This window comes from Perca flavescens, chromosome 9 (genome assembly GCF_004354835.1).
Source record: "Perca flavescens isolate YP-PL-M2 chromosome 9, PFLA_1.0, whole genome shotgun sequence".
Classification (NCBI taxonomy): domain Eukaryota; kingdom Metazoa; phylum Chordata; class Actinopteri; order Perciformes; family Percidae; genus Perca; species Perca flavescens.
This window is the reverse complement of record NC_041339.1, coordinates 12,735,127-12,758,398: the sequence shown is the minus strand read 5'-3', so window position 1 is coordinate 12,758,398 and position 23,272 is coordinate 12,735,127. Positions and strand designations below refer to the sequence as shown.

General features: G+C 40.9%; 1 protein-coding gene across 2 annotated transcripts in view; it reads left to right on the top strand.

The window, feature by feature from the left end:
- The window catches only part of sbno2b (strawberry notch homolog 2b), a 72,047-nt gene extending 52,014 nt beyond the window's left edge, over positions 1-20,033 (top strand). For both annotated transcript variants that reach the window (XM_028588285.1, XM_028588286.1), the window contains 28 exons: positions 419-595; positions 1,712-1,798; positions 2,614-2,719; positions 2,875-3,035; positions 3,144-3,277; positions 3,628-3,718; positions 3,896-4,039; positions 4,138-4,255; positions 4,358-4,463; positions 5,141-5,294; positions 5,416-5,592; positions 5,968-6,065; positions 6,753-6,835; positions 7,737-7,919; positions 8,108-8,229; positions 8,416-8,547; positions 8,701-8,836; positions 10,369-10,481; positions 13,064-13,135; positions 13,312-13,420; positions 13,533-13,604; positions 13,775-13,918; positions 14,245-14,339; positions 15,399-15,491; positions 15,697-15,828; positions 16,342-16,418; positions 16,766-16,956; positions 17,635-20,033. In XM_028588285.1, coding sequence (XP_028444086.1) covers positions 419-595; positions 1,712-1,798; positions 2,614-2,719; positions 2,875-3,035; positions 3,144-3,277; positions 3,628-3,718; positions 3,896-4,039; positions 4,138-4,255; positions 4,358-4,463; positions 5,141-5,294; positions 5,416-5,592; positions 5,968-6,065; positions 6,753-6,835; positions 7,737-7,919; positions 8,108-8,229; positions 8,416-8,547; positions 8,701-8,836; positions 10,369-10,481; positions 13,064-13,135; positions 13,312-13,420; positions 13,533-13,604; positions 13,775-13,918; positions 14,245-14,339; positions 15,399-15,491; positions 15,697-15,828; positions 16,342-16,418; positions 16,766-16,956; positions 17,635-18,401 — 4,074 coding nt within the window. In that variant the 3' untranslated portion in view covers positions 18,402-20,033. The remainder of the gene's footprint in view (positions 1-418; positions 596-1,711; positions 1,799-2,613; positions 2,720-2,874; positions 3,036-3,143; positions 3,278-3,627; positions 3,719-3,895; positions 4,040-4,137; positions 4,256-4,357; positions 4,464-5,140; positions 5,295-5,415; positions 5,593-5,967; positions 6,066-6,752; positions 6,836-7,736; positions 7,920-8,107; positions 8,230-8,415; positions 8,548-8,700; positions 8,837-10,368; positions 10,482-13,063; positions 13,136-13,311; positions 13,421-13,532; positions 13,605-13,774; positions 13,919-14,244; positions 14,340-15,398; positions 15,492-15,696; positions 15,829-16,341; positions 16,419-16,765; positions 16,957-17,634) is intronic.
- Positions 20,034-23,272: the final 3,239 nt, after the last annotated feature.

The following is a 23,272-nucleotide window of genomic DNA, read 5'->3' as shown; positions in this document are numbered from 1 at the left end:
TTAGATTTTGTTTAGGCTACTTGTGTTACTCCCAAAAGAGTGTAGTATTGGCTAAAATCCAGAATGAATGGGCTACCTTTATTGTCTGTGGTTCACTCCCATCCATATAACGTTTTTCTTTCTTAGGTATACACATTATTCCTCTGCTGCACAACCTGTGTGTTGTGTCTGCAATAGCATATATAATAAGAATGTATAGTTCTCCTTTATTTTACAGTGAAGCTTGATGGTAAAGGGAGTATTTGGAAAGACTATGTCTAGCTGTGGTTGCATACAGTGGTTTTGAATTGGGAATCACTTTCACAATACTTAACTCTTTTTTCAGCTGTAGAAAATCAGTACGACTCGCCGCTCTGCCCATAATGTTGCTATACATCAGTGGTTGAACTTAACGCCTCCTCTCTTTCTCTGCCTTCAGGACCTGTCCTGCATTGATGAACTCTCCACAAACTCTCTGTTCTCCTCTCCGGCTGACTCCCTGTCGGAGTATGCTGATGCCCAGCCCTTCATCAGCCCAGACAACCTGAACACAGTGCCCACCCTCTGGGACATCAACACTAGTACCACCACTGCACCAGCACAGAGCCAGTTAGAGGTCAGTAACACACACACACACGCACACACCCACACCCACACACCAAGCACTAGCAAGCAAGGGTCAGATTGTCCCTCTTGCTCTGTTAAACATTAGTGCTTTTCTGGCTCTCTGCCACCTATCACTCTCAGATGGGACTGTCATGGTGTAGCAGGTTTAGTGTTAATTCTTCTGAAAATAAAGAAAACACCATCCACGCTACAACTCTGTTTTAACCCAGGCTTCACTGCAATCTACACACAAGAAAACAAATGTTTTTGTTTTTTTTTATTATTTAATTTGATAGTATGAAGGGCAGGGCAGTCATGTGGTACCATAGCTTAATGAGAGATTTTCACCTTGTTAGCCACCCATTTATTGTGTAATGGATTTAAGCCAATTTGTATCAATTATCTCCTTTTGGAAGTAACAATGACTTGCCATGATCAGTTACTGAATGTTTCAACCAAGGCTACTGCTCTGCGTCCTCAAATAACCTTGTTTTAACCATTAGATAAATAATGATTTACTGACACTTACTACAATACCAATAAGTCGTTATTTGGCTTTTATGCAGGTATCACTCTTTCTATGAGATAAACAATACCGTAATCATCTTTGTTTTTGTTGAACTGTCCCTTTTAAAGAAACTCATTGAAGTGTAGTATTTCATGGTCTCCAAGTTGGTCTGAGAAGAGCAACTTTGTTCTTGAGTGTTAATCCTCTATCCCTGCTCGCATTATTGTTGAGTCTACTTTGAATTAGATGGGTCCGAGGATATCTTTTTGATATGAATCAGCGTACATTTATATCTCCTGCCTTCTGAAAGCATTTTATGTTTTCCTTTTCATTCTGCCATCATTGCATCCATTATGTTGCCCAGACACTCACGGCTTTATCTGCTTTTTGTTGTTGTTGTCATTGGCTTTTCACCGCCAGACAACAAATTGTCTGATTTTGTTGAGTGCTGCTCCATCAGACATCCATGAAGTGCCCACACGCTCTCATACACATTCATGTATACACAACACACACATACAGTGATGTATCATGTTTTGTCTGTTACTCCTTTCTCATGCATTGCCACTGTTTTCATTTGTTTTTTTTCTATTTCTTCATTTTATGTTTTGTTGACAGCTGAATGGCACCAGCAGGTTTCATGGCTTGGCCAGTTTGGATGATATAACTGCTATTATCAGCACCCCACCTTTAGGAGGATTCCAGGTAGCCACACCAACCTCTCCAATCTGATGTTAAAATGAAACCAAGCTCTCCAACTAGATGAGCCTAATGGCAGTTATCAGTAATGCACAGATATTCAGTGTATGTTATGTGTCTAATGTGCAGCTGTTATTGCCCTGTGTGTTTGCAACACAAGATAAGGCTTAATTGTTTTACATAGCAATATAACATGGCACTAATCTAAGACTGAGGGCCGCATTTTGACAGTGCAGTACATGAAGGTAGGAACATGTGATGAGTGAAATTGTAATGGTTGCTCCTTCTTTGGCATGTCTATTTCCACAGATGATGAAAACATTGCTGCATGTTGCATGTATTGAACATTCCGCAAATGCACATTGCATAGAGAACAGATCTTATACAATATACCGCATTGCCTCATTTAATAGTCTCTGTGAAAAGAAAAGAGACAGTGTAATATTAATCTGTCTGTCAAAACGGGACTCTTTTGCATTTCCAGTTTCTCAGATAACATTAATCTGACGTTGCCGGAATATATCTACAGTTACAAACAAGTTTCAAAGCTCTTATTCATTCTGCTTCAGCTGGTTTTACGCACCAGTAATTTAAGTTGTTGTTTTTTACCGTCGCACTGGTTAACATTCTCAGATTAGGAACTCTAGATGTGCTGGGCTAACCTTTTACTAACTACTACTACTCACCTGCCTTTGACATTTTCAGCTACAGTGTATTTTCTAACTTGTCTTCACATAAGCTGGAACAAGAACTATAACTCCCAAATGTGGCTGTTATTATTAATGTGAATTACATTATTGAAATCTCTTTGGTGTTCCCAGCCACAGAGAACCCAGTCACCCCCAGAGGAGGAAGAGGATGCTGAGGAAGAGGAGACAGAGGAACTGGGACATGTAGACACATATGCTGAGTACAGACCTTCCAAATGTAGGTCACTAGACTAAATGTCAACATCTAGTTACCTATTACATCTACATTTTACTTCTTAATATGGCAACACACTCGTGCATTTTGCAATTAACATGTTTGTAAAACTTTCCCTTCTTTAAACTGCCGTTTTTTTTTTTTTTTCCTCTCTTCAGCCACTATAGGAATTTCTCATCCTGACATAGTGGTGGAGACCAACACGCTATCCAGTGTCCCTCCTCCTGACATCACATACACTTTGTCTATCCCTGAGGCAACTATTAACCGTGGCCTACTGTCAGCTCTGCAGCTAGAGGCCATCATCTACGCCTGCCAGGTACACACACAGTATACAATGCACTTATTCATTTTAATTTTATGAATGATTAATGGTTTGATTATGCAGGCATCTTTGTTCATGCATTTGCTCTTTGTGCGCCCTCAGCAACACGAGGTTATACTTCAGAACAACCAGAGGGCAGGCTTCCTGATCGGAGATGGAGCAGGGGTCGGAAAGGGACGCACCGTGGCAGGAGTCATCCTGGAGAACTACCTTAAGGGAAGGAAGAAATCACTATGGTAAGAGAGATAAACAACTCTGGTACACCTCCTAGAGGGGCCAAAAAAAATCACTTTGAAACCTAAGTTACTACCACAGTTTCATTGGGTTTCAATCAGGGTTCAAAATTAGCACAATCTAGCAGCCAAATGCTGGTAAAATATGCAATTGGCTGGGTGCTTCACTCACCAGCCAAAAACAGGTAATCTATTTAGCGGCTGGTAAAAGGTGAACATTCGCTAGCCATGGATGAAAAAGTTTATTTTGACCCTGGTTTCAATAATTGATTTATATGTTTGTGTGTTGCATGCAGTTAGTTAGTTGGTGCAGAAGCCATTCAAATTACTGACTTTCCTGCTCCTGCCCTCAGGTTCAGCATATCCAATGACCTGAAATTTGATGCAGAGAGGGATCTCAAAGACATAGATGCTCAGAATATTCCTGTGCATGCCTTAAACAAGGTGAGTCCAGGTGGAATTAGCGTGACAAGCTGAGAGAATGAGTTGTTCCTGGCAGCTGTTTGAGTTATATGTGCATCCTTGCAGAAAAGGAGACAAGTTATACAGTGTGGCTCTGTAAATGTTAATGCATACCTCACGAATACTCTCCTCTTTCGAATGTTTGATTTGTTATTGTAGATTAAGTATGGAGACACAGCTACCTCAGAAGGAGTCCTGTTTGCGACTTACTCTGCGCTGATTGGAGAGAGCCAGGCAGGAGGGCAGCACCGGACGAGAATTAAACAGATCATAGATTGGTGCAAGCCAGACTTTGACGGAGTTGTATCCTTCCATTTAAACAACCTCACATCCAACAGTTTTCTAACCCAAATTAGTGTTCCATTTCTGCGTTGTTTGCCCTTGACCTTTCCCCATTAAAGATTATTTTTGACGAATGCCACAAAGCCAAGAACGCCACATCTACAAAGATGGGCAAGGCGGTGCTTGACCTGCAAAACAAGCTGCCCCGGGCCAGAGTGGTGTATGCCAGTGCCACAGGTAGGCTGACACACAAATAAACACACACACTTGTACACGTAATGCAATACAACCAAAGATTTTAGAGTATTGTTTTTTCTTTTCTTCCCATCTCTGCCCCAGGTGCCTCTGAGCCAAAGAACATGATCTATATGAGCCGCCTGGGGATCTGGGGTGAGGGCACGCCCTTCAGAGCCTTTGATGACTTCCTGCACGCCATCGAGAAGAGGTTTGTAGCGTGACGTGTTGCAGAATTCCCTCAAAAGTGCTCTGTTTTCCGAGAGCCTTTCAATCATGTGGATACGTATCTTCAAATCATTGTGCTTACTGGAAAATACCTTTTTATAAAGGCAAGACTAGGACAGCACTCCAATTTAACTTTTTTTTATGACGTCTGTTTATTGGTATTTTAGAAGGCAAACGTATTGCTTACAAATTATATGAAAAATTACAGAAATAGTTTTACAAAAACATTTACATAAACAACAGGTCCTGTACAAGAGATAATCTGATTAGATAATAATCAGGGTACACAGCTGCTCCACATACTTATTGACATCCCACCTCAGATAGCTATCATAGCTAAGAGTTAACGTAAGAGCCAATGGGATATGTATTGCCTAGCTTCTACTATATCAATGAAGGGTTGCCAAGTTTTATAAAATGTTTCAACGGAACCACGCAATGTATATCTAAGTTTTTTCAGTTTTAGGTGCTGCATGACGTCTTTGATCAACATAGTGAAAGTGGGAGGTTGTGCTCGTTTCCAGTTCAATAGAATTCCAATTTAACGTTTTAGTATTGCCCCACGGATGTGGGGAAAATACCTTACAATCAGTTGGTGGTTATGGCCGGTTGATCCATGATTGAGTTATGTTGAATAATTTATATGCTCTTTGCAAACAGAGGTGTCGGTGCCATGGAGATTGTTGCCATGGACATGAAAGTGAGCGGGATGTACATCGCCAGGCAGCTTAGCTTCTCAGGGGTGTCTTTCCGCATTGAAGAGATCGCACTGGACAATGACTTCAAACTGGTCTATAACAAAGCTGCCATACTGGTGAGCATCATGCCTTTGTCTATTATATTTGTGTATGCTTATGGTAAGGTGTGTGAGATAAAAAAAAAAAAAAAAACACTATACATTAAAGTGACTATTTACATCTGGAATCTGTGTCCAGTGGGCGGAGGCGTTGCAGGTCTTCATGCGTGCAGCCGATGAGCTGGGCCTGGTCAGCAGGAAGTCTCTCTGGGGGCAGTTCTGGTCGTCTCACCAGCGCTTCTTCAAATACCTCTGTATCGCCGCCAAGGTCCGCTGCCTGGTGGAGCTGGCCCAAAAAGAGCTGCAGGCTGGAAAGGTCAGCACGACACACTCTTGAACACTGAGTCATATAGTATGTATAATCTAGAGGACTAGAAATAATCCACGGGACGATCCAAGCAGGAACTGATATTGTATAGATAAGTGGGGATAGCTGCAAAGACAGAAGTGAAGCATATTTATTTCAAAACATTGCTTTGTCTGCATAGGAACAGCCGAGTTTTGGATGTTATTAGTTGAATCTACCAGCAGTATTAAGGTTTTATTTAGCACTTCACTTCACACAGGTTGAGATGAGTGCATTTTGTTTTTTCCACAATCCTGGTATAATAACAACACGATAGAATTGACTTCAGGTAACGCAGTAAACCGGTTTGGTTGTTGATGTGTATTTGTTTCACCTCCACCACAGTGCATCGTTATTGGGCTGCAGTCTACTGGAGAGTCCCGAACCAGAGAAGTCCTGGATGAGAATGACGGGCATCTCGACAGATTTGTCTCTGCAGCAGAGTGAGTGAAAAGGAATATTTTCTCCGTTGGTTTGTTTTGATACTGTATGCTTTTAAATCGATGTGTTTATTTGAAAGAATATTCACTAAATTGACAAAATGTCTTCTCTGGGTTACAGCACTGTCTGAACAGCTAAATGCTCACTCACAACAGCAAGTTTTTTTTAGGAAAACGGGAAAGTTTAGCATTTTCCTCCTTCATACCTTTCTCTCGTACATTAAACCCTGTATGGAAAGGTTTCTGTCTGTTTGCTGGAAGCCATAGCAGCCTGTGGGTTTCTTCCATTTCATTTTGTTGCTTCATTGAAATGCCTAATGATTTGCCAATCTTGAGGAGAACACATCCTCACCACATACATTCTATAAAATGATAAGTATTCAGGTCATGCCATTAACGTCCTCACAATTTATCCTCAATTATACCAAACAATCTCCTCAGTTATTAGCAGCGTTTTAATTACGAAACGGCTCATCCAAGAAAAACAAGAACGAGAGGGTAGAGGTGATGAGTGCGCTGTACTTGTTTGACCCTAAACCTCTCACAGCAGACATGCTTGAAGGTTTGGTATATTAGATCACACGCAAAACGCAAATGTCTGTCAACACCTGACAGCTATAATAAGGCTGATCACTTTGCTGTCAGAATAAAAGTTTCTCTCTCTTTTACTCCTCTTCCTCTTTCCTTTAGGGGAGTGTTCCAGTCTCTTGTAACAAAACATTTCCCTTCAGAGAAACAGAGGAGAGAGAAGGCACCAGGGAATAAGAGAAAACGTAAGTGAACACCATGCAAGCATGTGTACCCTAAATCGTATTAGAGCAGTTCACTTCCCATATTAAGTCTTTCACTCTTAATATATGTAGCCAGTGCTCAGCTGACATGTCAGGCATTTGCCTTGCAGTCTAAACTAACGGTTAACAAAGTGTTGTTTGTATGTATTTATATACAGTACAGGCCAAAAGTTTGGACACACCTTCTCATTCAATGTGTTTCTTTATTTTCATGACTATTTACATTGTAGATTCTCACTGAAGGCATCAAAACTATAAATGAACACATATGGAATTATGTACTTAACAAAAAAGTGTGAAATAACTGAAAACATGTCTTATATTTTAGATTCTTCAAAGTAGCCACCCTTTGCTTTTTTTGATAACTCTGCAAACCCTTGGTGTTCTCTCAATGAGCTTCATGAGGTAGTCACCTGAAATGGTTTTCACTTCACAGGTGTGCTTTGTCAGGGTTAATTAGTGGAATTTGTTCCCTTATTAATAAAAAAGCAATGGGTGGCTACTTTGAAGAATCTAAAATAGAAGATATGTTTTCAGTTATTTCACACTTTTTTGTTAAGTACATAATTCCATATGTGTTCATTCATAGTTTTGATGCCTTCAGTGAGAATCTACAATATGTATAGTATAGTATAGTCATGAAAATAAAAAGGAAACTTGTTTAATGAGAAGGTGTGTCCAAACTTTTGGCCTGTACTGTATATGAGTGCATCTGGTTGATTGCATACCATCTGGCAGCCATGATTCACATTGAAAAACAATTCTTCTTGCAATCCGCTTCTATTTCTTGGCCTCTCATTGAATGATACTACAGAAAGTCTAAGTGTTGTTGAGCTGTACTTCGTGTTTCTTAATCTAATATCATTTCGTGGCTTCCAACCAGGGAAGCCTAGAGGTCGCCAGCCCAAGGTGCCCAAGCACACCATGGACAGCGGCGGTGTGATCAACATTAGCGACGACAGCAGCAGTGACTCCGATGGCATGGACACGGACTCCAACTCCTCACCAGACTCCCTGCTAGACAATGATGATGTCATCTTTGTTAACCACACTAGCTGCCAGACAGGTAGGCATAGCTCTTTCTTTGGTTTGTTTTGTCAGTCGGAAGGCAATTTCAGCCTCAGTAGGTGTGTCCAGTCCCAATTAAACAGATGCGTGTCTAGACGGTGAAACAACCTTCCATGCCCTGTTGTTTTTGTTACTCTTGCCTGTCAGGGTTACATGGTTAATGTCTCATCTGCTTCCTGTTCACAGCCCGGATAGAGGAGATGAAACAGGGCCTCCTCAATAAAATAGCCATGCTGGGAAAAGAACTACCTCTCAATACCTTGGACGAGCTCATCGATAAGTTTGGAGGACCAGATAAAGTCTCAGAGGTACGTGCCTAAAACACTGACCTGGAAACTCCCTGGCCACAGGTATCTAATGAGCTTAATTGGTACAGGTGGGATTCATGTGTTTCCTCACCATCTAAACCAATGCTCACAAATAAGAGCAACAAATAAACACATGTTTTTTAAGGGCAAAATGTCTGACAATGTAATGAATATTTTTTTCTGCAGATGACTGGTCGTAAGGGTCGTGTGGTGCGGTGTCTTGATGGCAGCGTCCGTTATGAGTCACGTGCTGAGCAGGGTCTTACCATCGACCACATCAACATCAAGGAGAAAGATCGCTTCATGGGTGCAGAGAAGGTCAGATCCACCAATCAAATAGATATAAATGCTGTCCTGCGTCTACAAATTCATGACTTGGCTGCAAACAATCTGTGTCTTAAAGAAATGTACTGCTTTTATACACAATGTTCAATACGATGTCAACCAATACCCAAAACCTATTTCCTTCAGTTGGTGGCCATCATCTCCGAGGCAGCCAGCTCTGGGATTTCCCTGCAGGCGGACAAGCGAGTGAAAAACCAGAAGCGCAGGGTCCACATGACTTTGGAGCTGCCTTGGAGTGCAGACAGGGCCATTCAGCAATTTGGTGAGTCTTTTAAAAGTGAAGGAAAGTAAATGCTTTGAGAATAAAACACACAAAACAACATATTTCTGCTTTCCCATTCAAATGTGCTGAGTACTTTTTTGTAGACAAAATCTTGGGTCTCTCAAGCTAATTTAAAGTTGTTGCTGTTTGTTACATGGAACATGTAAGTCAGTATTATTTTCCCTATTCATAACTTCGTTACTATAGCAACAAATGTCAAATACTCCTAAAACAAAGTTGGTCTGAAAAATGACTCATTACAACTATTCATATGGTGTCATTTCTTATCAGTGGATGTTATTCATCAATGAGTTGCGCGTTTCATGATGTCACGGGTAGAAAGATGGGCTGGACTCTTTTGTTTTTACGTAAATGCCTGAAACAACATGCAGCAGTTTTTGGGTCACAGGGTATCAGGTATATAAAGAGGAGTAGTTCCTCCTTTAAAGTCAAGAGAGGCTCACTCCAAGGAGCCTTACCTAGTTTGATGGATAACCATTGATGGATAGGATTACCAAATAAGGACATATGTTGTCTTACTGAAACACTGCTGGTAATACAGTATATGGTTGGGGTTGCTTTCAGTTATTCCACATAGAGTACAGTACAAGTCAAAAGTGTGTCCATACTTTTGACTGGTACCGTATATATAGGCAAGGATTTAGTAAGTGTCTGCATCCATTATGTATTTTCACAACACACCATCACAGAGGAGTGGATGGATCCATTGTTTGCCATAATTAGCAAACTGCTTAAGTAATTATTTTCATTAGCAGACTCCCTGCTTAGTGTCAAACTCACTCTTAGCTTAATTCTTTAAGTTTGGAAGGTTATTGTTCATACACACGCACATTGTACAAATAAAAAGTCATATTTATGTCCTCATAAGAGATTCTATTGAATTTTCCTTGGCTTCCATAGAAGAACTTTGCGGAAAGTTTTTTTTTTTTTGGTTGTAAGTTGTTGGCTGTTCAAACAGGGGATCTTCTCTCATAGTCTAAATATCAGATTGAATTGATATCAGTTCTCATTTGATGTTCCAGGTCTTATCATGTCACCAAAAATATCCCCTTCTTACTTTTCTGTTACTAATAATGTATCCATTGTGTGAGTAGATGCAGCCTGTGTTTCTTGTTTTTGTCTGTCTGGCTGTTGATACCAATAAAGTCTGTTGTAACCAGAGATGTTGCACACAAAGTAACATAAAGATCAGTTGCTGTTAAATTATTGTCCTATCACAAAATATATCAACTCATACTGCTGTTGTGTAATTTCAAACCTTAGGAAATGATTACCTTGTTTGTCAACAATATTTTCAGTCAGTGTTTTCCTTTGGCTAGATTTCTGTTTGACAACAGCACCACAATCATGACACTGGTTGCTCATCCATCTTTGTTGTTAAAATTGTATTCTAAAATTATGAATTTTAGCTGTAAGGAATTAATGTGCACTGTAAAATGCACTCAGTCTGTAGGCCTCATCTCTCTTACTGTTTTAGTAGTATAAATACGGTCTCTTCTTTGTCTTTCCAGGTCGCACCCATCGGTCCAATCAGGTGACAGCCCCAGAGTACATCTTCCTCATCTCAGAGTTGGCTGGGGAGAGACGTTTTGCCTCCATTGTGGCTAAGAGACTAGAGAGCCTGGTAAATATCATAGCCTTATAGTTGTGTTTGTGTGGGGGTGTTGCATTTGCTCTTCTTATTTTGCACAATTCTTCCACATTTACTAGATTTTTCCATTTAACTCAGTGAAATCTGTCTCATGGGAAAATAATCCTTTTCATCTTGTTGTCCTTTGGAGTGTGAGAAGAATTGTTCCACTGTAAACGGAGAGGAGCTGTGTTTTGTGTTTATTGATCTGCCATTTGCCTTTTCACCCTGGCTTTAACCTCTGTCCTTCTTGTTTCCTGGGGTTTTCCCTAGCCTAGAAGCTCTCCACAGGATCTCTTTTATTGTTTGTTCGCTTAAAAATCGGATTTTCTCCACAAACCTCAAGAAATTCTGGGTTTTTCCCTTCTACAGCTCAATAATGGAAAACTGACTAAGCAGAAAAAGCAAAGGAGCTTGTCTGGATAATTTATAACTCTAATTTTCCATAATTATCAATGCATTTCAGCACTAGCGTTATTTATTCGCTGTCATTTATTTCCATGGTGACACAGCATGACAGTTCTTTTGGGAAAACGGCAAGGGGGTGCTATGGGATGGCGGTTCCGTTAAGTCGTTCATGTGTTTGCCAGCCGTTTTCGGTAAATCTGCATCAAGAATATGTCTCATCTGTCTGCCTGCCTGCCTGCATGAACCCAATACAACACAAATAAACACACACACACACACACACACACACACAGACACACACAGCATCGCTTCAACTGCTGAATACCTTTGCAACCGGCTGACTCCAGATCAGCAGTGAAGTCATATTTGGCTAAGACATCCCTTTGTTTTGGTATCTCAAGGCATTTTTCTGCGTGGGCAGAGCCAGCAGCTGGCTACAAGACTGATCTGCTGTTGACTTTGCTTCTTCTGAATTTTCCTCCACCTTCCTCGCAGTTCATTTCAAATCTTTAAAGGATGAAAACCACACGAGCTGGGTTCTTAAATAACCCTGCAGTCATATTTAAATTAAGATTGTGGTAGAATAATGTTTCTTCATGCACTTTTGTCTTACAGTTGTGTTATGTCTGTGGCTCTTAAATGTTGCTCAAAGTCCTATTGAGGCACAACGTCAGTAGGAGAGTTGAAGAGCAAGTTTCGCTTTACACCTTAACCTCATCTGTTTCCTCTTGATACACTGGGCAGAGACTGTGTGTGTGTGTGTGTGTGTGCGCCTGTGTGTGTGTGTGTGTGTGTGTGTGTGTGTGTGTGTGTGTGTGTGTGCGTGTGTGCGTGTGTGTGTGTGTGTGTGTGTGTGTGTGTGTGTGTGTGTGTGTGTGTGTGTCTCACATGCTGCTGTTTGATGCAGAGTTAATCTAACTGTATCTAAAGGTGTTGTTTTTACCAGGATTTTTAACTGGACTGTAGTTCTATACACTAGTACATAACGGAGTTCTATCAGACCTAAGCCATTTTCGCATATGAATTCCAGACTATGTCCAAGCAATTGGGTCCAGACGTAGTCCGGAGTTTCCCTTTCACACATGTAGCACACAACAGGAGATTGTCCGTGTCAGATGCGTTCTCACTTACCGGAAATACTCCATTGGGTTAAGAAGAAGGGTGGTGCTGGGTAGAGCGTCCAGCAGACTGGACATGACACGGATTACAGTGCTTCATTGAGCCGTTCATAATTTGGTCATAAACAACCGAGTCTCCTGCCGTTCCTTGAATTTGTCTGATGATTTCGGCAATGGCCCTTACCGACAGGGATTGTCGAGATTTTTTGTGCTAAGGAGGTAGAGCGGTTGATGTCCGATCCAACTAATTCAGACGTTTGCACTCTCAGATACAGCTCTGACGGGTAATGTCTAGATCAGGTGTCGGCAACCTTAGGCACGAGTGCCACCGTTGGCATGCGGTAGTTCAACAAATGGCACATTAGCAATAAGTGTGCAAGAGAGTATTATGGAAATGTTCCATTCCGAATGCCAAATGACCTTTTTCCCAGCCATTGGCAGGAGCACAGACTTTTATTTACGGTAGTTTGGTTTCCTTCATCATAGGCAACGAGGGGGAAAAAAACCTGCCAGAGCAGGCTCGGTAGATGATGGCAGGCTTAATGCTGATATGGCACACTGATTAACAAGGAGGTTTTGAAATTGCTCTTCATATTAAAAAGATTGCAGACCCCTGGTGTAGATAATTTTAGGTTTGTGTGTGAAAGGGACTCTAGTTGTAGATTTCCAGGTAATTAAAAGTGGTGCTTGCAGTGGAGATTTAACATGGCAAACATTCATATGTGGTGTAATTTTAAAGGATTTCTGTATTTCGTCAATTTCTAAAAAGTTAATGCAGTAACATACACTCCACAATCATGTTACATACTGGATCTCTTCTATTTTAAAGAGCAGGATTTATAAATGAGAGGGCTAGAAGTCCACACTGTTACTATCTATTGTAAGGTTGTAGTAATTCTGTGACTGTATAGTACTATCCATATACGTAGTTCATAGTTAACAGATTTATCCCACGTCACTTTGTCCATCTGTATTAGTGTGATGATGGTCTGAAGCCTGCAAGCCTAATACTTATAATACTAATAATAATGTTGCTAATCCACTTTGCAGGGTGCATTGACACATGGAGACAGAAGAGCCACAGAATCCAGAGACTTGAGCAAGTACAACTTTGAGAACAAGGTAGGAAAATTTACCTTCTGAAAATAAAATTCTGACTTTTTAATGTCAAAACATGATTATTTTTTAACTTAAACTATTAAAGGTTTTTTTTTTCTTACTTATAGCAGTATTCAGGATTCTAGCAAAGTTGCTGAAGAGAATTTGTGTATACCAATTGCGTTTCTCTTTTCTTGCAGTATGGTACCAAGGCTCTTGATAAAATCACCAAAGCAATCCTTGGCCACATAGAGAACAAGGTGCCCCCTCCCAAAGGCTACCCTGGGGGTGATGCCACTTTCTTCAGAGGTATGTTTGAGCTTTGGTTGACTGTCAGCTTCTGGAAAATAGATAACTTCACCAGCAGAGTTTCCTGTGATTGATCAGTAAAACAACTATGCTTTTCTTTATTGCATTTCAGACATGAAAATTGGAATGATGGATGTGGGCATCTTTTGTCGAGAGTCTCGTTTTGGGATCAGTACTGAGAAAGGTAGAGTACCCAAGAGGCATGCAGGCATATTGTACGCCAGTATACTTAAGATAAATACGTCGACCCAGGCTACCTACTTCAACATTTAACTTTAGCTGTGTTCTTTGTTCATCTGTCAACACAAAATCGGCTGCATGAACTGTTGTGTGTGTTCTATGTCTTTATCCCAGACTGCAGCATCACCAAGTTCTTAAATCGCATCTTGGGCCTGGAGGTCCACAAGCAGAACTATCTCTTCCAGTACTTCACCGACAACTTTGACTATCTAATCGAGAAGGATAAGAAGGAGGGCAAATATGACATGGGAATCCTAGGTATGGAGCTCAAAACACTGCATGGTTTTAGGTTTTACAATAATGCAATTTTATTTATGATCCAAAATGGTAATGTTGCTTAACCCCAACCACGAAAAGTAAAAGTAAAAAAACGGTTTGAAATATATTGACAGGCTTTTCAAAAACAGCCTAACACTGTATAACAACGAAACTTACAGTATTGTTCATTACACTGACAATAGTCTCTGTTCGTTAAATTGGATTGCCATTGGCCCTTAAAGGATTGACTAAAAGAGAAAGATGGTTCCTAATCTTCTAATGTGAGTAATCTGTTCGGTTCTCTTGTTCTTTTGTGTCTCTGACAGACCTAGCCCCGGGTAACGATGAGATATATGAGGAAAAGCAGGAAACTTTCTTGACAGTTGGAAACCCTCAGGATGGACAGGTTGTTCTCTATAAGGTAGGCACCTCATAACCTCATTTCAGGTATATTGTTAGATGGCTTTCTTTAAACATAATGCACATCACTGATTCTCCTGTTGTTGTGCGACTCATTACTGTGGGCAAAATATCATCATTGTATCAAATATCGAGATATCCTGCAATGTCCAGCCCTAGTTTTAAAGAAGCCAAAATAAGAATTGTGTTGCACAAACCAAGAACAGATCAGCAATATTGTGTTGCCTACATGTATGTATGTATGTCGGATGATGTAGCCACCACCAGAAGGGCAACAGACAGCCTGGTGAGCATAGGCACATTTACAGGCCCAGGCTAATCTTGAGGCATTGCACTCACAAACCAGGTTAATTCTATGGATAAACATGATACATAAAAGAAAGTATTGTGCTCTCTCTCTTCTTTGAGTTAAATCCAGTAGGATTTGTAGGAAGCCAATAGAACAAAAACAATGACAAATTCATGTGATGGCAGCTAAGAAATCTTCACAGATAGCAAATACCAGTTCTATAAATCCATTAAGATTTCCGTGACAAGGTTTGCACTGCATCATACAAAGATAGTACACCTGGTACAACGGTGAAATGTGTTCCACATGCAGTACGAGAGGTAACTCAAGTAGCTACCTCTGCACTATGTGATGATTGATGTCACTTTGCCAGCAGCAAGGCTGTTATCACACGGGCTTAGCCCAGGGCTCAGGGGCCTATGTAGACACTAGTGGCAAGTGGGAACAGGATAATTACTGATGTCTTCTGCTTTTAGCTGTCGGCTGCATGCTAACCTGCATTTGACATTTCAAAGTTGGCAGCCAGGCAGAATGCTGCACAAGAAGGACCAGTTTAGCAAGTATAAAGGGAGACATGCATGACTGTGGTAGACAATGCGTCTTATTCAATTATATTTATGTCTGTGTGTTTTTAAATATATGTCTTTTGTACCTTTTGGGTTTCTATGCAAGAGTCGGTTTCACCTTCAGGATGGCAGTGTATGGTTACATAGCTGCTTGGTTCCCCCTCATTTACAGCACGTTTAAGTCTGATCCTTTTTGCCCCTGCAGATCAGCGTGGACAGAGGCATGCCCTGGGAGGAGGCCTTCAACAGGTCACTGAAGCTCAACGGCCCTGACGAGGGATTCTACCTGTCCCTGAAGGTGAGACCGTGTTGTAATTAGCAAACTAAACCCGTGGTCTGCTGTAAAAGGCACTTAAATATATATATATATATATATATATATACGTTTTATTAATTAATACAAACCTCACTGAATAGCAATGTCATGACACAGTAGACGTCCACTTCAAAGATTTTATTAGTCTCTAAGATAACAAGTCACTGTCTGCATGGCCTCTCCACAGCTGCGAGGTAACCACCCATGTGTGCTGCTAGCTGAGCAAGGAAGAGGCAAGAACCTGATTGTCTACAAGCCTAATATTGGCAAGCAGACCCATCCCGAGAGCCTGGACAACCTGCAGCAGCGTTACCGGAAGGTAATGTTGATGAATCAGTTGGGCTTATAGTTGTGTCTGTATATTGGTGTCTGTATATTAAATAATGTCTCCACCCAGCAGAAAAAAAACAAAAAATTTATAAAAACATGTTCTGGTTATGTAGAAGGTTTGACTAAAGACAAAGCTGGACATTTTCAGGACTCACATTTTCCTCCCATCTGCAATTGCTATTTGGAGTATATATATGTGGAGTCTGATGCCCCCTTGTGGTCATGGAAGAGTACTGAACCAGGCAATGTTCAAGGAAATGCTCAGAATATGACAATGGAAATAATACAATTCCTTTATATGTATGTATGTTGTTAATTAAAGCTGTACCGGTTTCCCTGCTTTGACAATAATTATAAACAAGATAAAACTATGCTAAAATTACACCCCTTTATTACTAAAGTTTCTATGTTGGTAAAGATGTGATTCTAAAGCTGTGTAATGGTGTCATGTCAAACTGTGGAGTTCCTTGCTGATTTTGGTGTTGTACATTTCCTTTTCCAGTCGACTCCGGAAGAAGCCAGGGACAGCTGGGAGAACCAGTTCACCTTCTCCTTCAAGAAGTGTAGTCATGCCAACTGGTAAGTAGGAATCCACAATGTCCCTCGGGATTAATGGCTCAGTGCATCCAATCAGGCTGGAACTCATTAGGATTTAGTCAGGGTGGTTTTAGGGTCAGATGCCATTCCCAGGGATTTGCAGATCACCTGAGAAGTAGTCATGAAGAAATAACTTGCAGGTCTCACATGTGCCCTCGTCACCAGATGACCAGTGAGCTGTGTTGAAATGCTAGGATTGGAGCCGTCCAACAGTCGGTCCCTCAACCTGCCATACAGTTTTCCTAAAAGAGGGATATGCAAGGAACTTGTGTGCTCTTTGTGTTGTCTGCATAAAACGTTTGACTTTTGTTTTCCTGTCCTTTCCCTAGGAATGGCAAGTGTAAGAAAATAGAAGAAGGTCAGGAGTGTTTGCAGGGCATGCGCCTCCGCCAGTACCACATGTTGTGTGGTGCTCTGTTGCGTGTGTGGAAGCGCGTATCCGATGTGGTGTCTGACATCACCAGCTCCAGCATCCTGCAGATTGTCCGCCTTAAAACCAAACAGCATAACAAGCAAGTCGGTTAGTACACCACCACCACCACCACCCCCACCCCCCACCCACCCACCCACCATGCAAGTCATATGCGGTTTACTAAGACAGTGCACATTTTTACTGGTGGTTAGAATATCTTTCACACTTGACAGTGGTAATAATGAGCTTTAAACATTGATAAACACCGAAGAGGAAGTTTTAAAATGTGCATTTAAATTACCAGATGTCAGTTTGTTGTTTTTATGCTAAAATATGATGCTGACACTTACCGACAAATTAAGGAATCAGAATTGTCGCTCACATTCTTCATTCTCATGAACTTTTGAGTAATACATTGATGCTAACTGATATTTGTTGAAGTTATTAGGCCAGATACACAGAACATTTTGCAGTTCAGCTTGACAACCCACGAAAACCCTACAGCATAAAGATAAAAAAGACAAATACACTGTAGAAAATATGTATTATTAGATCATAAAATGGAGAAGGCATCACAGAGGCACATAGCTGTGCATATCCAGTGCCAAACCTACCAGTCCGTTTACTGTTTGTGTTAATACATGTGCTGTGAAATGAAATCGGTGGAAGATCTGGGTCTGGATCGTCACGTTTTGAAAAGTGTTTGGTGAACAGTTATTCAGTGAAGTCTTTGAGTATTTACCTCGCTAATACCTGTGGCGTGACCATGCTCCTCGTCTCTCCCAGGTATCAAGATTCCAGAAAACTGCGTGCCCCGCGTGCGCGAGGAGCTGTTGCAAATGGACGAGGAGGTGAAGCGGAGACGAAAGGAGAGGGAGCAGCAGGCCGCCGAGCTGCGGCTGGTCGAGGAGCGCAGTCGTAAAATGGAGCAGGAGAACAAACACCTCCTGGCAAATCTGTTCAACTCCAAGCCCATGCTCAACCACTCCCTCGTTCGGTCTCTCCCCCAGAATCAGATCTCTCCGCAACAGAGACTGCAGGCCCAAACCCAGTCCCCTTTACAGCAGCAGCCCCTGTTGTCCTTACAGAGAAATCCCAGCCAAACCCAGCAAAGGACCCACATCTGGCCAAACAACTCCACCGCCACCAGCCAGGGCCCCGTCCCCAACACGGTTAGCATCCGCTCCAACTTCTCACAGTTTTACCCCCAGTCCTTTGTAACCCCTTTTCAGCAGCCGAAGAACCCATCTCGTCCACTCCATCAGACCACGCTGTCTTCCAAGAATCCCCTGGATGAGATCTTGGACCTGACTGTGAGCTCGCCGTCTCCCTCCCCAGACACCACGGAGGGCGGACTGCATCTGGACAGTCTAGGGGTGCACGCAGCATTCGGAGATGACTTTAACCTGGAGTCTCTGATCTCCCAGAGTGCACCGAATGCCCAGCAGGCCGCACCAGTACAGCAGCCTATTTTGCTACAGCAGCAGCAGCAGCAGCAGCAGCAAACATCTGCAGGCAACACCGCAGCAGAACCACAGCCTGCTCGCCAATAACCAAGACTTATTAGATTTATTTGACCTGCCCCTTTCTCCCCAGATGCCCACACAGAAAGCCAGCCCTTCACCCTCTACCTCCTCCTGCTCTTCCTCCACGTCCTCCACCTCCAACAACCTGGCTCCGCACGTCTCCACCGGCCTCCTGCCCGCATCCGCCCTCATCCCGACATCGTCCTCCTCTTCCCTCTTCTCCAACCCGTCCCCGTCCTCCTCTTTGTTTTCCAACTCTTCGCCTCACTTCTCCTCCAACTATCTCCTCCCTCAGTCAGACTCGCTGTCCTTACCCAACGGCCACTCCGGCACCCTAGACGTTCGCGAGGCTCTGAACAGCATGCTACAGCGCGGTCTGGACCGGACGTCTGTCATTAGGTACCGGCAAGAAGACTCGGAGCTTTAACAGCAACCGCTCGTCTGGACTTTGTTTTCCTTTCGGGTCATTTTGTTTTGTCTTTTAAAGCAGATTGTCTTGTTTGCTGCTGTCTATGATCGCACCCACGGACCTACTCCCTCTCCCCTCAGGGCCTATAGTCACATCACTGCCTGTCCTGCACTCGGCTCACCCTGCTCTTTATCCACCTGTAGCGTTCACCTGCTTGAGGCTGTTTAGGCGATAGCAGGCTCCATCAGTATCCGATTTCTGCACCAAAGTGTGTCCTCCACAGTGAATGGCAGCTGTGAAAACAACAACCGTGATAACTGTATTTTATTGCATATACGAGCTGTCAACAAACAACAAAAGCTCATTCATCGAGGTTCGGAAATCTGTAATAAGCCTCCCCGCTGCTGATTTTACGAGGTATGATTGGTGAAGTTGCTGGAAGCTCTAAATGCCTTTCACCAGTTAAAACCATATCTTTAGACTTTGCTTTACTGCTACTTCGCTTCATGGCCGTTTTTGTCTTGACTAAAACAAGGCTGTATGCAAGGCTTGGTTTGAGTGAAACAAAAGATAGCGTTGAACTGGAAGATGAGGAAAAAAAACAACAAAAACAGATTAAATCTTTTAGCTGATAAGCCATGAAATGCCTCAGTTTTCATTTGTTTTTTCTTCTACATGCTCCCTCTTGTTTCTCTCCCTGCTTGTATGAACACTAGTGTGAGGAAAAAGGGAGAGGAAGAGCAGTCTGCTGTTGCAAACAGTGCCTTTTGGAGAAATCTTTAAATGCAGTCTTTAAAAATCCATGTAGCCTAATGTATAGATTTGTACTCTTGGTTATTCATTTTAATTTAAACATGGTATATTTGTATTTAACTTTTAGCCCCCTCAGTCAGTCAGTCAGTCGTTTGTGTTACACTATGGTGGTGGGTTTCAGGAAGAAGCCTCCGTTAAGCCTGTATGTGCTCGTATGATTGTGTGGACTTGTCCTTTTTTCTGTGTTCTTCTGTCCCCGTTGATATGACATTGTGCTTTTATTATTGAGCAGCATGGATAGGAATTGTGTCCCAAAATTTTATCTCCCTATTTTTATTTTTTTTTATTTTAAGCTGACGATAACATTTAGTGATGTGACTCCTGGTTTTGATCTGATTTTGAATTTCTCAGGAACGTCTCGAATGCTTTGTTGTTGGTGTCGTTTTGACCAACAAACATATATATATATATATATATATATATATATATATATATATATATATATATATATATATATATATATATATATATAAAAAAAAAAAAAATTTTCAAGTCTAAGTACAGTGGATGACAAAGAATTTCAAGGTTTTATGGTCTTGAGTCTGAAAAGCTGTTTTTTTTTTTTTTTTTTTTTTTCAAAATCCTCACTTTTTTTTTTTTTTTTGAGAGACAAATTTCTGATTAAATGTGTTTCCATTTCAGGCGCCAAGGCTGTAAAACCATTTGTGATGTTCACTGTGTATGATAGTGCATAGTTAAAAACCTGTGAGATCTGGCCATCTTTGTGTGAAAACGATGCACTGTAGTTGGTTCGTGACAAAATGCCGGGGTAAGTTCAAGTGATCAAAAAGCAATAAAACCATAATTCTACATTTGTTGTGAAACAGACATGCCTAAGTACTGTTTACGCTCAACGGGCAAAGCTTTGTGGTTACCTTTGCATGGTATGAATCTCCTTATTTCTGTTGTGCTTCATAGTCTTTTAGTCAAACTGATTCTGAAATGCTTACAACCTTTTTTGTATAGTAAGTTTTCACGGGATGAACGCAATGCGTTCTTGGTGTTTTAGTCCTCGTTATTATAAAAGTTCTTGTTATTTATATTTAAGGGATATTTAGATTTTAGATATGTTATCCTGCTTATTAGAATAGTTAACAAAATGTTTGGTCAGGGAAGTTTCTAGTTTTCAAGATTACTATAAAACAAATTCTATTATAACCTGCCACCAAATAAGATTGCACTGTTCTGTACTGCTGTACAGCGTCTGGATTTATTTCTGCTCATTTCAGCTTTTGCTTTTCTCAAGCAGAATTGTTTCTCCAACTCGTAGACCTTTTTATTGTCAGGCCTCCAGTTTGCAGAGAGATACCAAAGTATTCCACGGACACCCCCCACCCCCCTAAAGTTACTGGCTCAAAGATAGCAGACCTTTTTCTCAATCTCAGGAAGAAACCTACAGGAGGTGTTAATGGCGGGGCGTTTAGCAGAAATCTATCATTTCCCCTTACAACAGTGGTGAAACTATCCAGTACGTGTGCTATTTTTGTTCCTAACTCTGTGCTGTGACACTTGCTGTATTTATGTTTTAGACTTTATGTAATGGGTTTGTTGTTTGTCCTTGTGAACATGTCAGTGATTCTAAAACATTTATGCCTTCTTAGGGCAAAGAGCAAAAGGCGGTTTCTTTTTAAGAAACATTTTTCTGTGGACCGTTTTTCATTTTCATTTGTGTTGGACATTTAATTCATGTTAAAACTGACCGATCTTTAAGTCGATTCGCACCTGGATTATACTGATATGTGCAATTGATCTGTCCAAGCCTTCACCTCTCCCCTCAGTGTAACAGATGTTTAGGTTTAGACTCACAGTATCTCCAGTTCTTGTAAACACTTCTTTTCTTTTTTTTTATTAGCAGACTATAGCATTCATATAGTCTTTTCTGGTACCCTCGATAATTTTGCTTTAAATATTCCTCATCAGGCACATTCCGAGACATCAGTCTGCAATAGACTTGCCTTTCTTTTTTTTTCTTTTTTTTTTTATAGCCACACAAATAAAGCTTTATGCATTTGAGGGATATGGACCGCATTTTAAGATTTGTAGTAACAGTATAGTTTTAACGTTTTATTATCATTTTGCACTAAGAATGGCATAATCAAGTTACTGTTCTCTTGTGGGTTATGATTGAGCGTTGCAAGCTTTTTGTTTCTTTTCTGATCTTTGATGGATAGCTCTGTGTATACTGTAACCATCTTTCCTGTTTCTCCACCGTTTGCATATTACATACATGTTATCACTCTTAAAATAATTTATTGCTAACAAAAAAAATGAAACAAAAAACATGCTACTGATTGTATGTATTTTTAAACAAAGCCTATTTTTTCTGTAAAAAACAAACAAAAAAAACTGTGTTCAGCACTTTTATTCTGGGTTGTGCTTTTGTTTTCTATATATTTATAATTTAGATCCAAATGTATATATTGTAAAATTTGTGCCTTTCGACTAATTCTTTTAAAAAAAAAAAAAAGTTTTCTACTCATTAAAGGAAGGACTATATGAAATTGCAATCTTAACTTTGTAAACAAATAAAAACTTGAAGATTGCTGATACGGAGTCTTTTGATCATCAGGGTTGTCCAGGCCTGGAGGCTTACTGTGGGTTCATGGAGGAAGAGGCAGCATGTGGGACATCACCCCTCATTTATTTAAACTAGGAACATAAAGAAAAAAGACTAAATAGAGCAGAAAGAAAAGGCAAAGGCAGAACTGTTACTCTTCAAACATCTGCACTCAGCAGCCGACCACAAACTTTTAAGTTCACACAAAATCTGAACAGAACTAGTTTCTGCCAGTGATGTGCTGCAATAAATGTCTTAAGCGTTATGGATAAATTACCGAACGTGGCTACCAGACACAGTCCTTTATAAGCCCCCTGTGTGAAGGACTTAATATTATTTTGTGCTGGAGAGTCAAAGTGTGTGTGTATATTGGGGGTTATAAAGTCCTGCATTGAACATTTAAAAAGATCTAAATATACTGAAGTACCAAAACCAAATGTATTCATTAGAGGGAATGGCCCATTTCAGAATAATAATTAGTATAATTTATGCAATAATGTGTCTATCACTTCAGTGTTGCAGCTGGTAAAGGTGGTGCTATTTTTAATTACTTGATAAACTGCTGGGTAGCTTGTCAGTTTCAATAATCAACAATCTTATCTTAACCTTTTATGTAGAGTAGAAGTATAAAGTTAGCCTAGAAATCTAGACGCACCCTAGTGGCAGCAAATTGAAAATACTCAAGGTATTTCAAGTACCTCAAAAGTGTACTTGACAAGAGTACCTAAATGTAGTTACTTTCCACCACTGGCCTAGCCCCCGAACCCCCATCATCTTGAAATCTGACGCAATACACTTGCTACACATCATTTAGAAGACTTTTACAGTTATACTGTAGACTATCTGCACAGTTCTCTGGTGCTCTTTGTGAAATTTATTTAAATCTCAAGTTCCCTTCACATAACAATAAAGCACAGGGTGGGGGGGGCAATATGCAAATGAATGATCATAAAATAAAGTTTAGCGGTTCTACGGTATCATTTGTAAAGTCGGCCGCCCGTTATACGTTACTTTCTTTGTTTTCAAAGCAAAACGAGCTCAAAATTAGGACTTGTGACAATTCCACGAAAGGCACAGCCTCGCCTGAGACATGTTTGCGTTCCATTAATGTTACACAAG